The following is a 17,885-nucleotide window of genomic DNA, read 5'->3' as shown; positions in this document are numbered from 1 at the left end:
AGGTGCCTTGAAGTATACTAGGTGAATGATCCAAAAACCCTTGGCAAAATAGAAAACATTGCCCTGATGAAAGTTATGCTTGAATATATTTTCCAATTTTCATTATTTTAATGTCTGTATTACTTTAATTTCTAATTGCTGATAGGTTGTAATAATTTCAGTGCAACTTTATACTTTAAAAAAAAGCTAATAAAGGTTGAGTCTCCCATATCCACATATTCCGAAATAAGGAATATTCTGAAATACGGAATATTATTAGCATGACTGAAAAATTGAAACCTTTGCTTTCTAATGGTTCAGTGTACATAAACTTTGTTTAAAGAACAAAATTATTAAAAATATATTATAAAAGAACTTTCAGGCTGTGTGTATAAGGTGTAGATGAAACCTACTGTAAATTAATTTCATGTATGTACACAAACTTTTTTTATGTACAAAATGATTACAAATATTGTATAAAATTACCTTCAAGCTGTGTGTATAAGGTGTATATAATACTTACAGTAAATGCATCCTGTGTTTAGATTTGGGTCCCATTCCCAAGGTATCTCATTATGGTATGTAATTATTCCAAAATACGGAATATTCCGATATCCAAAATACACCTAGTCCCAAGCATTTTGGATATGGGAGACTCAACCTGTACAATATTGAGGGATTATTTTCATCAGTTTTACAGTTTTTTATTATTTTAATTACTGTGTTACAATTTGACCAATTCTCAATATAGAAATGTTACTTTTAGAATGATTTCAGTGAAGAAGTTGTAAACATCATTAAAATTTTATTTTTAATCTTTAATTTACTGAAGCAATGTTCTCATAATTAATAGTTGTTTTTAATTTGTAATTACACAATAAAGTGAGAAATTTTACAAGTAACTATAACAAAATTTAGCCTTAGGTGTTCATAATGGATACCACCTATCTTTTGTGTTCTGCCTCTAATGCTCAGTCCTACTGCAATCACTGTCATTCCTGTGCCAATATTAAAAATACAATGCAAAATATCCATAAAGTAGGGCTCAATCCAATTAGGAGTGAGACAGTGAGTTTCCTCGCCGGCATGAGTGAGGTTGTATGCCACACTTACAGTACCACCAGATACACATTTTTGTACGCAGCCCCATAGGGCTGTGAACAAAAATGTGTGAGCCCGGGATGTGATAGGGCCATGAGAGAGGTGAATTGTACGATGTTATAACGGCAATTTGCAGCCTTTGCATCTGATTGGATCGAGCCCATTAAGTGGTATGTGACCGGCAGAAAATAATACAGTAATCATCTTCAGGTATATCAAAATGAACAATGCTATGATCCAAATTTTGGTAATAGAAAGGAGTACTTAAAAATTTGCCAAAATAGTAAAGTATCTAAAAAGTAGTAGGTTGTAATGCTACAGTAAGTCTGATATGTTGTTCATTATTTCCTAGCTCACAGTTTAAAGAGCCTTTGTTTAATGATGAACTGCCGAGTCGCATAACCTGTGGATACGTGGTAGTGAAACCAGATGTGTCAGAGTTCACTGAGACGGCTGTAAAGTTTGATGATGGGACTACTGAGGAAAACATTGATGTAGTTATTTTTGCTACAGGATATCGATTCTGCTTCCGCTTCCTGGATGAATCCATTATTAAAGTTGAAGATAATAAAATAAATCTATACAGAAACATCTTTCCCTTAAACTTGGAAAAGCCAACTTTAGGTGTCATTGGCCTCATCCAGCCTCTTGGTCCAATCATGTCGTCTTCAGAAATACAAGCTCGCTGGGTGACCAGGGTCTTCAAGGGTACGATAACAGGACTGGGTGTGCTGGCACATGTTTGGCACCTGTATAGTAATCTTGTTAATTACTCTTTGGAATTTTGTTAAATTACCAAAAGTAATAATATTGATTATAAAACATATTAACCACTTAACTGATGATTTTTCCAGTAAAACCGGTCAGAAATTGCCGGGTCCGCAGGAGAATCCGGGGAGTCAGAGGAGATCCGTTCTGCACATGTGTAGAACAAATTTCCTCTTCAAAAACACAGCAAGACAGTGCAGTCGCAACTTGTTAGCTGAAGCACAGCTGGCTGCATTTTCATCCCATACGACCACGTCAGTTAAGTGGTTAAGATCAATAGTGTGAAGATAAGTATTTCCTCTTTCAAAGGTTACAAAGTGATACTTCATTAAGAACAGTTTTAATACTGTGCATGCCCTACTCTGTGGAACACTTACTGTATCTGCATTCTTTGAATGTCATAAAATGGTCACTTGAATGTATTTTTCAAGCAAAGCATTGCTAGGAACTTGACAGACAACATAATTTTGCCCACAAACATGGATGGTAAATACAGTTCAAGGAAAAATCCTTTAAATTTATCACAAGCCTTCATACAAGGGCATTTTAAGGGAGATGGTGGCCCATATACAGCACTCCCGATCCCCTACCACCACCACATGCAGCAGGGCTCTTCCCAGTAGTGCAGCAGGCCCCCTCATAGCTGTTCATGGGTGTGTCGCCTTTCTGGTGATATATTTGGAAAGCTGGAACATGCACAGAAGAGAGCAAAGACTTTATTGCTCCTGACCAGTCACCACCTTTCTAAAGATATTGCTTCAAAGATGTGATGGCTGGATGCATGACTGAAGGCACCCTTAAACCCATGGGCCCGTGTATACCTTATACCCAGCACCTATAGTATTATAGAAACGCCACTGCCTTCATATAAGTCATATGAGTAAGACTGTGTTATTTGTTACAGGTTTGTGCAAATTACCTCCTCCGGATGAGATCAGGAGAGAGAATGATAGAAAAAGAAACATTTCCATAAAAAGGTAATTCTTGATTTTTGTTTTGTTTAATTTGACCACAGTCAATTAAATATACATCAACATAAACTGCCACTACACGGTAATTGCAATGATCAGTCTATTAATACAGTGGTAACTGCACAACATAATAGTCATGTAATATATTCCAGAGGTTGTGGTAATTTCTTGCTGATCAATTTTCTGAAAAATATATATTTAGTATGTAATTTTCTTATTTTGATTGTGATCATCTTGTAAGACCAGAATGATTTTGTAACATAGGAATAGGTTAATTAAACTGTCAAGCCAACAACATCACACAAAGATGAACTGGACATCAGAATCCTTTTAAAACAGTTATTAATTAACAAATCTGACCACATTAACTGCCAAACACTAGTCAGATAGTGTTATCAACATTCCTTTCTGATGCACTGATATTCTGTGTTCCTAAAAGAGGTCCACGTCCTTCAATCATTCCATGCCGATAAGTCCTTGGTAATTTCTGTATAATAGGTTCACAGAGCTCAGATATTCGTTAGCTTGCACCAATGCTCCAGTGCCAGATTAAGGTCCACATGGGTGTATTGAAATGTATGGGGGTGTGACCATTGCTGTGGGATGTGGCTAGCTAGGTGAAAATAGTGAATGAATGAACATTCTAGCCCCACTCTTATCAACTAGCCCCCGACATTCAAAAATAAACACCAGAACAAATTTACAACAAGAAAGGGACACACAATAAACAAGGCCAATATATCCTACCTGCACTTGCATCCTTTACAACTTGCTACAGCTGCAAGCTGGTGATGTAAGTTCCATTTGTTGCTTGTCTAAATTCTGTCCTGTATGGAAAATAGAGGTAATAAACACCTGCATTTAACCACTTACAGTAACTGGTTAATATATTTCTAAAAGTGTTATCAAAACTGTCGATTTTTTTTTATTATAAAATTATGTAAATAATAGCCACTTAAACCTGATTCATTATAATTGTATGAATAAATATGCAGATTTATTAATAAAATTATATTGAATTAGGGTTTAAGAAATCCAAAATTTTGGGGACATTTTGAAAAAAATTGTTTTATATATTTTAACACTAGTATGCACAGGTCTCTCTCATTGCTCCTTCTTACTGCCACCTTCCTCCATATCTATCCCTGCCCTTTCATAGCTGTCTCACTGCCACCTTTCTCTATATCTCACTGCCCTCCAACTGCTCTCCTCACACCTCACCTCCCCCCTTACACCTCACTGCTCCCACTGTACCTCACAGGCCACCTCACTGCACCCCCCGCAGCTCACTGCCCCTTACACCTCACAGCATTCCCTGCAGCTCACTGCCCCCAACCTCACTGCTTCCACCACATCTCAATGCTATCCCCGCAGCTCACACTGCTCTTTTCATACCTCATTATCCCTACAGCTCACACTGACCCCTCACAATCAGTGCTCTCCCTGTAGCTCATTCACTACTCCCTCCCCATCCCACCACTTACAGTAACTGGTTAATATATTTTCTAAAAGTGTTATCTTAACTGTCGATTTTTTTTTATTATAAAATTATGTAAATAATAGCCACTTAAACCTGATTCATTATAATTGTATGAATAAATATGCAGATTTATTAATAAGATTATACTGAATTAGGGTTTAAGAAATCCAAAATTTTGGGGACATTTTGAAAAAAATTGTTTTATATATTTTAACACTAGTATGCACAGGTCTCTCTCATTGCTCCTTCTTACTGCCACCTTCCTCCATATCTATCCCTGCCCTTTCATAGCTCTCTCACTGCTCCCAACTGCAGCTCACTCTGCTATTCCCCCCATAGCTCACTGCCCCATTAAACCTCCCTGCTCCCCTTCCCACAGCTCACTGCTCCCATGGCACCTCACTGCTCCCCCCGCAAATTGCTGCCACCTTACTGCTCCACTGTCCCATCAAAACTCACTGCCCCCCTTACACCTCACTGTGCTCCCCTCATGCCTCAGAGCCACTCATGCCCTTGACTTCTCCCCTCACCCCAAATCATTTCTCCCACTACCCTAATTTCTCCTATCACCTCAATTGCAATTCCATACACACTAACACACAGAGTTAACCTAATTCTACCCCAGCATTCAGACACACACATAACACTCACTTGTTGTCCTCCAATCCATCTTACTTTACAGTTGTCCTTCTACCCCCCTCACCAGCCTGCTCCCGGACAATGTGGGCCTACTTTCTGCTGCTCCACTCGTCCCATTGTTAATCCAGTCCTGATTTTTGTCCATGCTCTGGCACACCACTTTGCAATGCATGCATTCTTGCAGTTTTGTGACAAGGCTGGAAATGTTAATTGGAAAAAAAAGAGTAACGTTCTCCCTAGAATGTCTTTATTACAATTCCCTTTATAAATGTAAAGGTTTAACCTTTATCGTAATAAACAGTACTACTAGTTTCAGGCTCATATATTTAGCAAAATACAAACAAACCCAAGGCACTGGTCACAGAAGGTGTATAAATTATTTGAAATATAATAAGATGAACCAAGCTGCTGTTAAATGGTAGTCAACCAATAATTAATCACAGAAAGACAAAAACAAACAGCGCTGCATTCATCAAGATTAGTTATTATATAAAACAACGCTGTAGTTTAGAATATTTATTCAGACAAATGTTAGCAAACATGAATATCTACATCTAAAAGCATACTACACATACAGTACTGCTTATCAATACATTCATGTTATTATTGCAAATATGTTTATATATAATCATATGATTAATGCAATAAAACACACACAAGACACTCCTGCTAATCAAAACAATAATATAATGATTAGACCAAAAGATAGGAGAACAAAGTAATTTTCTCACTTATTCAGCTCTTGCAATAAATGTCTTGCAGCTTTTACTTTTGTCTGCTGCATCCAGGACTCTCATTGATTGTTTACTGCCAGAAGGTACACAATCAAAAGTAGAATCCCACGCAGCACTGGCCTGACCGTTAAGCATGGTACGCTGGCATGTAGGGTGCCAGGCACCCTGCATGGTGCAGAGTATAAAACCTCACCCACCCGCCTTACCTCATGCTCGAACTGAAGTAATGTGAGAGGGAGGGAATAGGAAGGCGGAGGGAGGCACTGGGAGGCGCACGATAAATGTGCAACTTCCCTGCTATAATCAGGTCTGTCCATCACTGACCCCACTGCACTAATGAAAGTTCTTATACCCTAAGTTTAGGTAGTGGTGTCACAAGGGGGGTGTGCGCCGTACCCGGGTGTTACCCAACAAGGAGTGACACCAAAGGGCAGACTCCTCAGTGACAGGAGCCGGGTTCTGCAGAAGACTGCCGGAGACTGCGATGAATACGCATGCACCGTGTGAAATAATCGTCCAATTGCGTGCTTGTAAGCAACTGCGATCCTTTATGAATCAGGCCCTTAGTCTCTTACCTTATTCTTTTAAGAGGATACAACTTTGCTACATAGTGCAAATCTATTATATTATACCTCCTTCTTACACCATACATATTTTCTCTGCACTCTCATCAGTTATACCTAGCTGACAGCAGATGCAGGACTATTTCTTGTGCACCTGTTTAAATTGTTTTAGGAACTAGAATCCTTTCATATTAATTTACATGTGCTTTTTCCACTTTTTTCTTCTCTATCACCTGACAGCTGTGATCCAATAATATTATGTTGGTTGGTAGATGAGAAACAATTTATATAAATTTATCTCCCCTGTTACTTACAGTGGCTATTCACCATTGTTGGACATAGATTATTCAGATATGTATAAATGACCCAGACGGGGAGACGTGATTTATCTATATCAGGGTTATTCTGCTGATTTTCCTTTTTTGTCCCATCACTAATAATATTTTGCATTTTCATATTTTGACACTGTGTATTATAATAGTGGGTTATACTCTGAGACCACTATGCTTGGAGGTAACCTTATCCTATAGAGAGATGGCATTGGAACTACTATATTCCACTATACTTGTTGTTTTGAAGGTGAATTTGTATCCTTTATTCCTCTTCTATTACAATCCAATTATTATTTAATTATACTTAACCTGTTGTTTGTCTTGGTAACTATTTTATTATATATTTTAATAAAAGTTAAGTTTTAAACTTTAGCTATAAGAGTGCCCCCCAACAAAGAGTCTTCTTTTCTTCTCTAATATTATCACTACTACTCTAGGGTGCACCAGAGGTTACTTTAATTAAATTATCTTTAATGGAGTAATCACAAAAGGATTTCCAATTCACTGCTTCTTTGTGAGACATACAGTATATAAAAAGATAAATACATACCTTTCTCACTTACTCCGGTCTTTACATATACAATTGTATAGACCAGATGTATATGTTGGATGTATATTCCAAACTTATCCAACATGTTGAACCATGTCGCCATTCTAGATTTAACATTGGGGTGTAACATCATAAATGTCGAAAGGCTAACTGTCGACAATGTGACTGGATCCCGTTTTAGTTTCTTTTGCAGGTCTGGTTTCTGGGAAGGATTGATGTAGCAAGTAATTTAACTCTGTACTTTGGAAGCCTTAATGTCAAAAGGCTGTGACAAGATGTGTGCTTCCCTACGTTTGGCAGCACACAGTGTCACGGTTCCAGTTGCTGGTCGGGTTAGGGTTTTCTCCTCTGCAGATGGACGCAGGTGCACCCCTTGGTCCACAAGTCTGTAGTAAGTTTATGATCTCACTGCTGTAGCATTTAGAGACCCCCTGACTTCTTCTTGTGGGGAATTAGCTATGGGAAAAAGAAAGTCCAGCTATTGTATGTGGCCAGAGCTGGCACAATATGCTCAGGCGGCACTACGCAGCAGTGAGGAGTTAGGCTGGTGAGGCACCACTGCCGTCCCATTTGCTGGGTGGCTGCTGAGAATTAGTAAGCAGCGAGTGCCCGTCGGCTCCTTCCCTGCAGACGGAGGCTGTCAGTGTGCGATGGGAGAGACGTCAAGAGTAGAGATGAGCGGGTTCGGATCTCAGAGATTCTAACCCACCCGAATTTCAGGGATCTGGGGCGATGCGAGTAACCCCGCTGTCCAGTCGCAAGGTTTTGTTTTGAGCGGGCTTAACACTGATTGGCTGAAAGAGCCGTCTGTCACGGCTCTCAGCCAATCAGCATTAAACCCATTGAAAACAGCACAAAGGAGAAAAAGAAGATGGCGCCCGCCATCCCCGCTGCCGACACCATCGGCACCCCCACTGGCAGCATCCCCCGTTGCCGACACCATCGCTACCGACACTCCTGCACTGCTGCCAAACATACTGAGGACACCGTCAGCGACCCCCACACTGCCGACACTGCCGACACTACCACACTGAGGACACCACCAGCACCCCTGCACTGCTGACACTGTCAGCACACATGCAATGAGGACACCGCTGGCACCCCCACTCTGCCGACACCGCCGCTACCCTTCACTGAGAACACTGCCAGCCAGAGCCAGATTTAGACATCACGGTGCCCTAGGCAAGATATTGGTTAGAGGCCCCCTCCCTCAAACAATCCTGTGCATATATTACAGTAGGTGTCACTGGAGCAAGACACACACATCATATTATATACATGCATCATATTATATACACACACATCATATTAGATACATGCATCATATTATATACACACATCATTATATATAAATAGCAATATCTATATATATATATATATATATATATATATTTATATATATACAGTTTTATTTACCCCAAAAGACACCTGTCCGATCTGTGGAAAGGAATAGACTATGTATTTAATCCATTGGTGATCAATACACGTTTTTTTAGAGACAAAAGAATGCCGCCTATTCTTTTCCACATGGGGAGAGCCAGGTTTTCCTTATCTTGCTCCAGTGTCACCTACTGTACTATATGCACAGTTACTACTGTCTTCCTAGATCACATTTTATATATATATATATCAATATATATATCAATACATATATATATATCATCCTGTAACAAATATATACATGAAAGGAGTGTGCATGTATGTGTGTTTGAATGTATGTGTGTGTGTATACATACATACATTCACAGTATGATAGGCGAGACGGGATGAAATAGGGTCAAATGAACAGAGGAAGACAGGAAGAAAGGGAGAAGAACAGAGGGAGATGGGAGGAAAGGGGGAAGAGCAGAGGGAGACGGAAGGAAAGGGGAAGAACAGAGGGAGACGGGAGGGAAAGGGGAAGAACAGAGGGAGACGGGAGGAAAGGGGAAGAACAAAGGGAGACGGGAGGAAAGGGGGAAGAACAGAGGGAGACGGGGGAAGAACAGAGGGAGACGGGGGAAGGGGGAAGAACAGAGGGAGACGGGAGGAAAGGGGGAAGAACAGAGGGAGATGGGAGGAAATGGGGATATATATCATCCTGTAACAAATATATACATGAAAGGAGTGTGCATGTATGTGTGTTTGAATGTATGTGTGTGTGTATACATACATACATACACAGTGTGATAGGCGAGACGGGATGAAATAGGGTCAAATGAACAGAGGAAGACAGGAAGAAAGGGAGAAGAACAGAGGGAGACGGGAGGAAAGGGGGAAGAGCAGAGGGAGACGGGAGGAAAGGGGAAGAACAGAGGGAGACGGGAGGAAAGGGGAAGAACAAAGGGAGACGGGAGGAAAGGGGGAAGAACAGAGGGAGAAGGGGGAAGGTGGAAGAACAGAGGGAGACGGGGGAAGGGGGAAGAACAGAGGGAGACGGGAGAAAAGGGGGAAGAACAGAGGGAGACGGGAGGAAATGGGGAAGAACAGAGGGAGACGGGAGGTGAGCGGGAAGAACAGGGAGACGGGAGGGAAGGGGGAAGAACAGAGGGAGACGGGAGGAAAGGGAGAAGAACAGAGGGAGACGGGAGGAAAGGGGGAAGAACAGAGGGAGATGGGAGGAAATGGGGAAGAACAGAGGGAGACGGGAGGAAAGGGGGAAGAACATAGGGAGACAGGAGGGAAGGAGGAAGAACAGAGGGAGACGGGAGGAGAGCGTGAAGAACAGGGAGATGGGAGGGAAGGGGGAAGAACAGAGGGAGACGGGAGGAAAGGGAGAAGAACAGAGGGAGACAGGAGGAAAGGGGGAAGAACAGAGGGAGATGGGGGAAGAACAGAGGGAGACGGGAGGAAAGGGGGAAGAACAGAGGGAGACGGGAGGAAATGGGGAAGAACAGAGGGAGATGGGAGGAAAGGGGGAAGAACAGAGGGAGACGGGAGGGAAGGGGGAAGAACAGAGGGAGACGGGAGGGAAGGGGGAAGAACAGAGGGAGACGGGAGGGAAGGGGGAAGAACAGAGGGAGACGGGAGGGAAGGGGGAAGAACAGAGGGAGATGGGAAGGAAGGGAAAGAACAGAGGGAGATGGGAGGGAAGGGGGAAGAACCGAGGGAGACGCGAGGAAAGGGGAAAGAATAGAGGGAGACGGGAGGGAAGGGGGAAGAACAGAGGGAGATGGGAGGAAAGGAGGAAGAATAGAGGGAGATGGGAGGGAAGGGGGAAGAACAGAGGGAGACGGGAGGGAAGGGGGAAGAACAGAGAGAGACGGGAGGAAATGGGGAAGAATAGAGGGAGACGGGAGGAAAGGGGGAAGAACAGAGGGAGACGGGAGAAGGTAAGGGAACAGAAAATAAGTTAAAAACACCTACACAATAAGTAGTAACTCAGCACATTATATATATATATATATATATATATATATATATAAATCTAGTGACATTGTAAACACTGCATAAATCCAGTAGGTGTCAGTGTAACACACAAAGAGGATGTGTCAGTAAGTGTAACATGCACAGTGGATGTGTCAGTCCGTGTTACACACACACAGAGGATGTGTCAGTAAGTGTAACACACACAGAGAGGATGTCAGTGACTTGTCCCTAATCACAGAGTCCCTACATTATAATGGCACCTGTACACAGACTCACCTTGCTGGCCGGCCCCTTGCTCGCCCTCCTCCAGTGGTATAGACCCGGCCTGTGGGTGTCAGTGGCCCCGGATAACATCCTCTCTCCGGCCTCAGTCCCGGCTCATTGACCTGCCAGGAGCTTGGCGCGGGGGATGCTGGGAGCTGTAGTTCCTAACACCTTCCCGCAGAGGAAGCTAATACGTAACAGGACTACAATTCCCGGCTTGCCCTGCGCAGGAACGGAAGCGTCCTCTGTGTCCATGGCTACCAACTAATTTATTGAATATGGAAAGCGGGTGATGTGAGTGGTGCTGCTTTGCGAGATCGGGCTGCGTACAGTCTCTCTCTCCTAGACAGAGAGCCATGCCGGAGAATGGGCGGGACGGCAGTGACATCATGACATGACATCATACAGTACTCTCGCAGTTCTCCTCTGGGAGCACTGTGATCATGTAATTTCTAAGGGCAAAGGGGCTATGCCACGGGCCCCGCTGGGCCTTTTGCGAGCGCCTAGGATGCCTAGCTGGAAATCCAGCCCTGCTGCCAGCACCGCAGCACTGCCATTCCATGTACTGAGGACACCATCAGCAACCCCGCTCTGCTGACACTGCTGTCACAGTAAGTGCACTATTGGTGTATCCACCCCACACTGTATAACACACTGTATCCATGTTGGAAATTAGAAATTGAACTGCTACATGTTAGTGCCGCCCACCAGGGCCAGCCCTAGGCATAGGCATAATAGGTGAATGCCTAGGGGCATCCCAAGCCTAGGGTAGTAGATTTTATTTTCCTTTCTGGTGTCTCTGTCAGTGATCGCTAGCACAGCGATCCCAGCCACCCAGGACGAGATATCGGGACACTATAGCAGCAGCACACAGAGCGGTGCTCAGACTCACAGAGGCAGAGAATTTTACTTTCACTTTCATTTCTGCCTGACCTGACACTGAGCACTGGAACCTCACTGTGAGCAGCTGCAAGAGAAGCCAGGCAACACTCCTGGGGCTGCAAGACCCTGTCCCAGCCATTTAGAATAAAGGTAAGAGCTGGGTGAGGGGGAGGCAGATGCAGATGGGAAGTAGGGGCTCATGACAAAGCTATGGGAGTGGGAGGCAGATACATATGGGGAGTGGGGGCTCAGAGGGCTGATGACTGTTATAGGTAGGATGTGGAGGCAGAGACATGGGGTGTAAGAGCTCAGCGTTGATGACAGTGCTATTGGGGGGGGTTGGTACATGAGGCAGAGACACATGGGTAGTCAGGGTCGGTTCTATAATTACGCATGGTACACAGCCGAGGAGGGAGCGCTGGCTGCGACCAGGCTAATTTATTATGTAAGCCACAACAAGGCAGCCAGCAGCTGAGGTGGGCCGCGGGCAGACTGTCACTGTGACACAGCTGTACCGCACTTGTAATGGACCCTTAGCTTGTAAGGAGCGACGTGACGTCATGCCGTTACATGGCAGCACAGCACACAAACAGTGTTGGGGCTGGACAACGTACTGTGGGAGAGGGGAACAGAAGCCACCACCCTTGTCTGGGGAAGGATCATTGGTGCTGGCGGCCATCTTCATGTTGTCATTGCTGCTGGCTGATGCGGCAGCTGGCAGCACCACCCTCCTGGGCTGGCCGTCACCATCAGTAATCAAGTCCCTCCTGGTCCTGGGATGGCTGGTGCTGAAAAGTTGTTAACTGTGACAGACATGTCTGAGTCTGACTCAGAGGCACTGGGCTTATAATAATAATGGTGTGGTTTTACTATATATTACCCCTGTGTGACAATGTCGGACTACTGTGTGTGAGACAATGGGTGACTGCTGTGTGTGAGACAATGGGTAACTGCTGTGCGTGAGAGAGAATGGATGACTGCTGTGAGAGAGAACGGATGACTGCTGTGTGTGAGAGAGAATGGGTGACTGTGGGTATGTGAGAAAATTAATGATGTGTGTGTGTGTGTGACAACGGTTGACTTGCATACACCTGCATAGTAGCCATATCTTCCTCACTAGAAAAAAAAAAGCTGGGTAGCTGCTTTGAGCAAGCAGTGAATAAATGCTGTGCCACATCTATTCACTGGAGTGAGGGACTGGGAGCATGGGCAGCAGCTCCCGGAGTGCTGGGCATGCATCCAGCGTGACATAAATGGGGTGTGGTTCGTGGGTACGGCTTTACTCACGAGATCATGCCCCCTAGATTTTTTCGGATGCGCGCCTTAGGCGCGCAACAAATACACCTAATGGTGCCGGTTAATATATTTGCTTTCCAAATAAATTTGGCTAGGGCTGACCCTGGAGGTGGTGGCTCAGGGTGCTAATGACACTGCTATGGGGGGAAAGGAAGACATATTGATAGTGGGAGCCCAGGGGGATATGACACTGCTATGAGCATGGTGCTGTGCTGAGACAGGAGTGCTGTGCTGGGAGAGGAGTGCTGGGTGGGGGTCACTGTGCTATAATCTGTGCTATGAGGGGTGATGTGCTGGGTGAGACGTACTGTGTTAGTAGAGGGGTGCTAGGTGAGGGATGCTGTGCTGGGTAAGAGGTGATGTGTTCGATGAAGGGTGCAGTGAGAGGAGAGCCAGTGGTGCTGTGAGTGGAGAATGTGCCCTATAGAATGCATTCTGAGGTGGGGGTATAAGCGACTTTCCACCTAAATCCTGTCCTATTTTTCTTTAGTTACAGTGTGCTGTGCCGGGAGAGCCTGGGATTAATTGCTGGGGTCACCAGCCAAAATCTTGCCTAGGGCACCAAATTGGTTAGGGACGCCTCTGCCGCCCACTGTGTCACTTAGCTTAGTCAGCCAGCTAGCTGGATGCAACCATTTGGCCTTAATTAGATGAAGCAAATAATATTGTGAGGTGGTCAAAATTGATTGCAAATTACTGGAAATAAATGTTATTGAGGTTTATTATACTGTAGGAACACAAACAGGCCCATTTTATGTGATTTTAGCTGATTTTATGATTTTTTAAGTAAAAATCCTGATCCAAAACCAAAACACGAAAACAAAACACGGAGGTGAGGTTTTGGCAAAACCAATCTAGATCCAAAACCAGGGGGGATCCAAATCCAAAACCTAAACCAAACCAAAACACGGGGGTCAGTGCATATCTCTAGTCATAACGTCTCTCCCATAGTACCCATCGCAATTAGTTGTCGGACGGCAGCAGGTGCAGCCTCTCCTTACCCAATATGAGACAGCTGACATGTAACTCTCAGCTTCCTTACTTCATATTTACTGTAGAAATAACCAAGCCATCCTGTTGCACACTTAGGGGCTGATACAGAATTGGGGCTACACCAGTTGCAGAGAATATTTGGAATCATTTCACTCTGTGTATGTGGCGGAAATCCACAAGCTCGGGCATTGCAGAGTTGTACACGTTTCAATCGCATCTACACTACTGACCAAAGAGGTGGAACTGGGCTGTAATGAGGCATTTACATGTAGGCAAGGTTCAGTGAGGGGGTTGCAGAGTCATAGTAGGTGATGAATACACACCTGTTTGCAAACATATCTTTTGTACTGACTATAGGGTAGGTGCAAGTGCCCACTGTTGGATGATGACTACTAGTAGCAAAACTGATGTACATGTTCAGGAGGTGTAATCCCAAATTGTGTACAACTCTACATATGGGTGATTATGCACATTTTTTCCAACCATGTTTCTTTGGGATTATGGGCCTGATTCAGACCCGGGCGCTATTTGCGGCTGTTCGCTGGCTAAAAGGGGCCAGCTATTTAAACCATGTGCTCACACTGTGTTGCGTAAAGCCGCCCACTACGTAATAGCGAGCAGCCGCACTATTCGCTCGCACATGTATAAAGACTCCCCTTTGCTACTCGCAACACACGTCATCTCCGGAAGTTGTAGGATTAATCGGGAACATCGAGAGCCATCGGAGCTGTTCGCAGCGCTTGTGGTAGCCTTTTCCCACCACAACATTGTGAGCAGTTCAGGCTAAAATACAACCCAGTCACGTGTGAAATGACGCTACTTTACTAATTATGCACACCCATTAAACGCCGTTCTGATGGTCGGGCACACCTGCGTTGGCATATCCACACCCCCGTTTACAAGCACCTTCCCCTGTCACCACCCACAAACGGCACTATCTATCACTCAAAATAGCGGCCAGACTGCTGGCTATGGGCGAGCACTTTCCCATCGCACTGGCTGGTTCACGCACACGCATTGCAACTCATACGCATGCACAGATTGGAAAAAATTGCTCAATGCGAGCAAGCGCAGCATAGCGTCCGGGTCTGAATCAGGCCCTATATTCACCTAGTTTATTTCAAAATCTGCATCAGCCCCTTTCAGTCTATGAATAAAACTGTTGTCCCTCCATCTGCTTCTTCTGGTATGTGGCAATGATTGGGAGGCATTAGTGTTTGGTGCGCTACTGCTTTCAGTACTGTATGCTCTTAAACATACTATGGATGCTGGATATCTAAGGAACTAGGTATATTGGTTAGGGTCACAACTTACATGCTGTTAGGTGCAAGTGCAGAAAGTGGATTAAGTACTTCCAAAACAGCTGGAGTTATAAGGTTTTAAGGGATATTTTTGTTCTATAAAATCTCCTTAAAAAAACTTTTAATTTATATTTAGCACAAAATGAATCATTTGGGTATTAGTCAGCTCTTCTAAATTAGTCAATAACATATAAATATTTGTATGTCTTTTTTTACCTTGCAGGTTTGGTACAACAAGAGAAAACAGCCTGCAGCAGGATTACATTGAATATCTGGATGAGCTGGCTATAGACATTGGCTGTAAGCCTAATATTTTGGGACTATTACTAAAAGACCCTATTCTAGCTCTGACTCTTTACTTTGGACCTTGCACACCAGCACAATTCCGCCTCACAGGCCCAGGACAGTGGCCAATGGCCAGGAAGCAAATCATGACCACGTATGATCGGATTTTAAAACCAACTAAAACCCGTGTGATAAAAAAACAAGAATACAATTTGCTGTCAATGATATTTGGACTAGGGGCACTGTGTGTTCTTGCTACGCTGTTAGCAGCAGTTATGTACAAAGACTAATTTGGTAAAACCTTGAATGCACTTAAAGGTTGATAAAGTGGTATTGAAGTATATTTACCACAATATTTGATCAAATAAATTCTGCAAAGGGTCACTAACAGTATATGTTAATTTGCTTTCACGACCATAGAGATAAAACAGAGGCAGATTGTTGAATGGTCTTTTGCTGTTGCCAGCCTTGCAAAATATCACATTTTCTTAAACTTACCTCTCTATGCTCTTTGTTAAAATTAAGTTGTGTACTAAGTTACTGGAAGAATGTCTGCATTTTCTTTGAGTTTGGTATAAAAAGCTTTTTTTATAGTAGATTTTTCTCTGTGCCAAGTCCAAGCTGGCCTCATGCCTAAAGAGTGTTAATCTGGCCACATAATTTAAGAATATCTTTCCAACCAGCCAACTAATTGGCTGGTTGGAGCAAAAATATGGTAATGTATGAGAGCAAATGACAAACAGCCCAAATACTCCCAAACACTGTATAATGGATGGAAATGGTCATTTAGACAAGTTTGTTGATTTAATTTGTTTTTAGTTTTACCAATTTCTCTGAAAGACAATTTTTTACCATTTTCCGAAATTTGGGAGCAAATGGTCGATTGTCATTTGCTTCCATACATTATGAGATTTCATTCCAACCAGCCAGCCAATTTTTTTTTCTCTTCTCATTATAATCAATACAAAAAGAAAAAGAATTTTATCAGAAAATTCACCCTGAAATATAATATGTTCCAATTGTATGATTTTGAATACTGAGATCCTGGACACTAAAACTATTACATTAATGACCTTTGTGTTATTTTCAAAAATTGCAGCTAGTTATAGAAAGGCTGGTTGCTTAACAGGGTTGAATACGGTATAACGTGTTTTCAGGATGCTGGCGGTCAGATACCGACAGTGGCATCCTGACACAAGTAGGTAAGTGTCCTAACCTTCCCCCCTACCCCACCTTTCCCTCAGACTAACCCTAACTCTCCCCTCCTGCACCCTAACCCTACCCCCCCACAGTCTAACCCAAAACTTCCCCCTAGTGCCTATACCTAAACCTAACACTCCCACTAACATACATACTCGTACTTACCGTTGGGATGCCGGTTGTGATCCTAGAGTTGTGATTCAAAGAATGATTCACATAACAACAGCGCAATAGGAATGCCTGAATGTTAATTAATATGCAAATATGCCAGTATATATATTTTAAAATTGTTAATTAATTGCAACAATATAAAACACATACAATGTCTTCAAGAATTCAATTGTAACAGTCACATAATAGAAACATATCTAAAAATGGAATACTGTAACAGCAAGAAAATGGGTACTGTTATAGATGTATTATTGTAACTAATTGTACAAAGTCACTTGTAGGTAATCCGCATTAAAAGTTAAATTTTGGATGAAAAAAAGCTATTTTAATTGGATGTAAATAATTTGTTAATCTGTTTATGTGCTCCCTCCAAAAGTTCTTTTTCACCACCTCAGTTTGTCTTGTGGTGTATGTAAATCCTCTATGCAGACATCGTGTTTACAAGAAAGGTAAGAAGAGAGATAAGCACATAGCCGGCTCTTGAATATCAAGTGTTACATTTGTTTAAGCCGCTGTGGTTTCTATAAGCGGCATTGGGTCCCCAAGTCAACCAGTATTTCATTGTCCGTTAATAGGCAATGTAAAGTCAATGTTAGACATACAATACCAGTGACAGCTCCCAATACCTTTATGCTCCAGTCACTTTGGTTATGGTTATCTATAGCGTGCAGTCCTGGACTTGGCATGTGCCGGGTATGAGAGGAAAGATACACACGTGCTGCGTCGGCCTCTGGTGAACAAATCCCTCACTTCTTTCTGTGTCCTTGTCAGAAGCGCTTTCAGCGCAAGCATCCAGGGAGCTGTTGGCTTAGGTCCAAATGTTGGTGATACAACAACAGGCACCAGTGAAGATAGCAGCAAGTAGCTGATCCAGACCCTTCTTTAAATGAAGCAGTGTTGTGTAACCCTAATGCGTTTCCAGAGGCGTAACTATAAATTTTGCTCCCCCCTGCCAAAAATGTTTTTGATGCCCTCCCATGGCATTTTGGTAAAATAATTACAGGGCCATTTGTACGCAATTTGGCTCC

At 43.1% G+C, this 17,885-nt stretch overlaps 1 protein-coding gene across 5 annotated transcripts in view; it reads left to right on the top strand.

Moving 5' to 3' along the window:
- The window catches only part of LOC148540781 (dimethylaniline monooxygenase [N-oxide-forming] 2-like), a 64,776-nt gene extending 47,616 nt beyond the window's left edge, over positions 1-17,160 (top strand). For all 5 annotated transcript variants that reach the window (XM_088482034.1, XM_088482042.1, XM_088482050.1 and 2 more), the window contains 3 exons: positions 1,433-1,788; positions 2,753-2,825; positions 15,425-17,160. In XM_088482034.1, the coding sequence (XP_088338160.1) occupies positions 1,433-1,788; positions 2,753-2,825; positions 15,425-15,776 (781 nt within the window). In that variant the 3' untranslated portion in view covers positions 15,777-17,160. The remainder of the gene's footprint in view (positions 1-1,432; positions 1,789-2,752; positions 2,826-15,424) is intronic.
- The last annotated feature ends 725 nt before the right edge of the window (positions 17,161-17,885 follow it).

This window comes from Taudactylus pleione, unplaced genomic scaffold (assembly GCF_031769625.1).
Source record: "Taudactylus pleione unplaced genomic scaffold, aTauple2 ptg000017l, whole genome shotgun sequence".
NCBI lineage: Eukaryota > Metazoa > Chordata > Amphibia > Anura > Myobatrachidae > Taudactylus > Taudactylus pleione.
The sequence above is the reverse complement of the archived record's forward strand: the minus strand, read 5'-3'. Positions and strand labels throughout refer to the sequence as shown.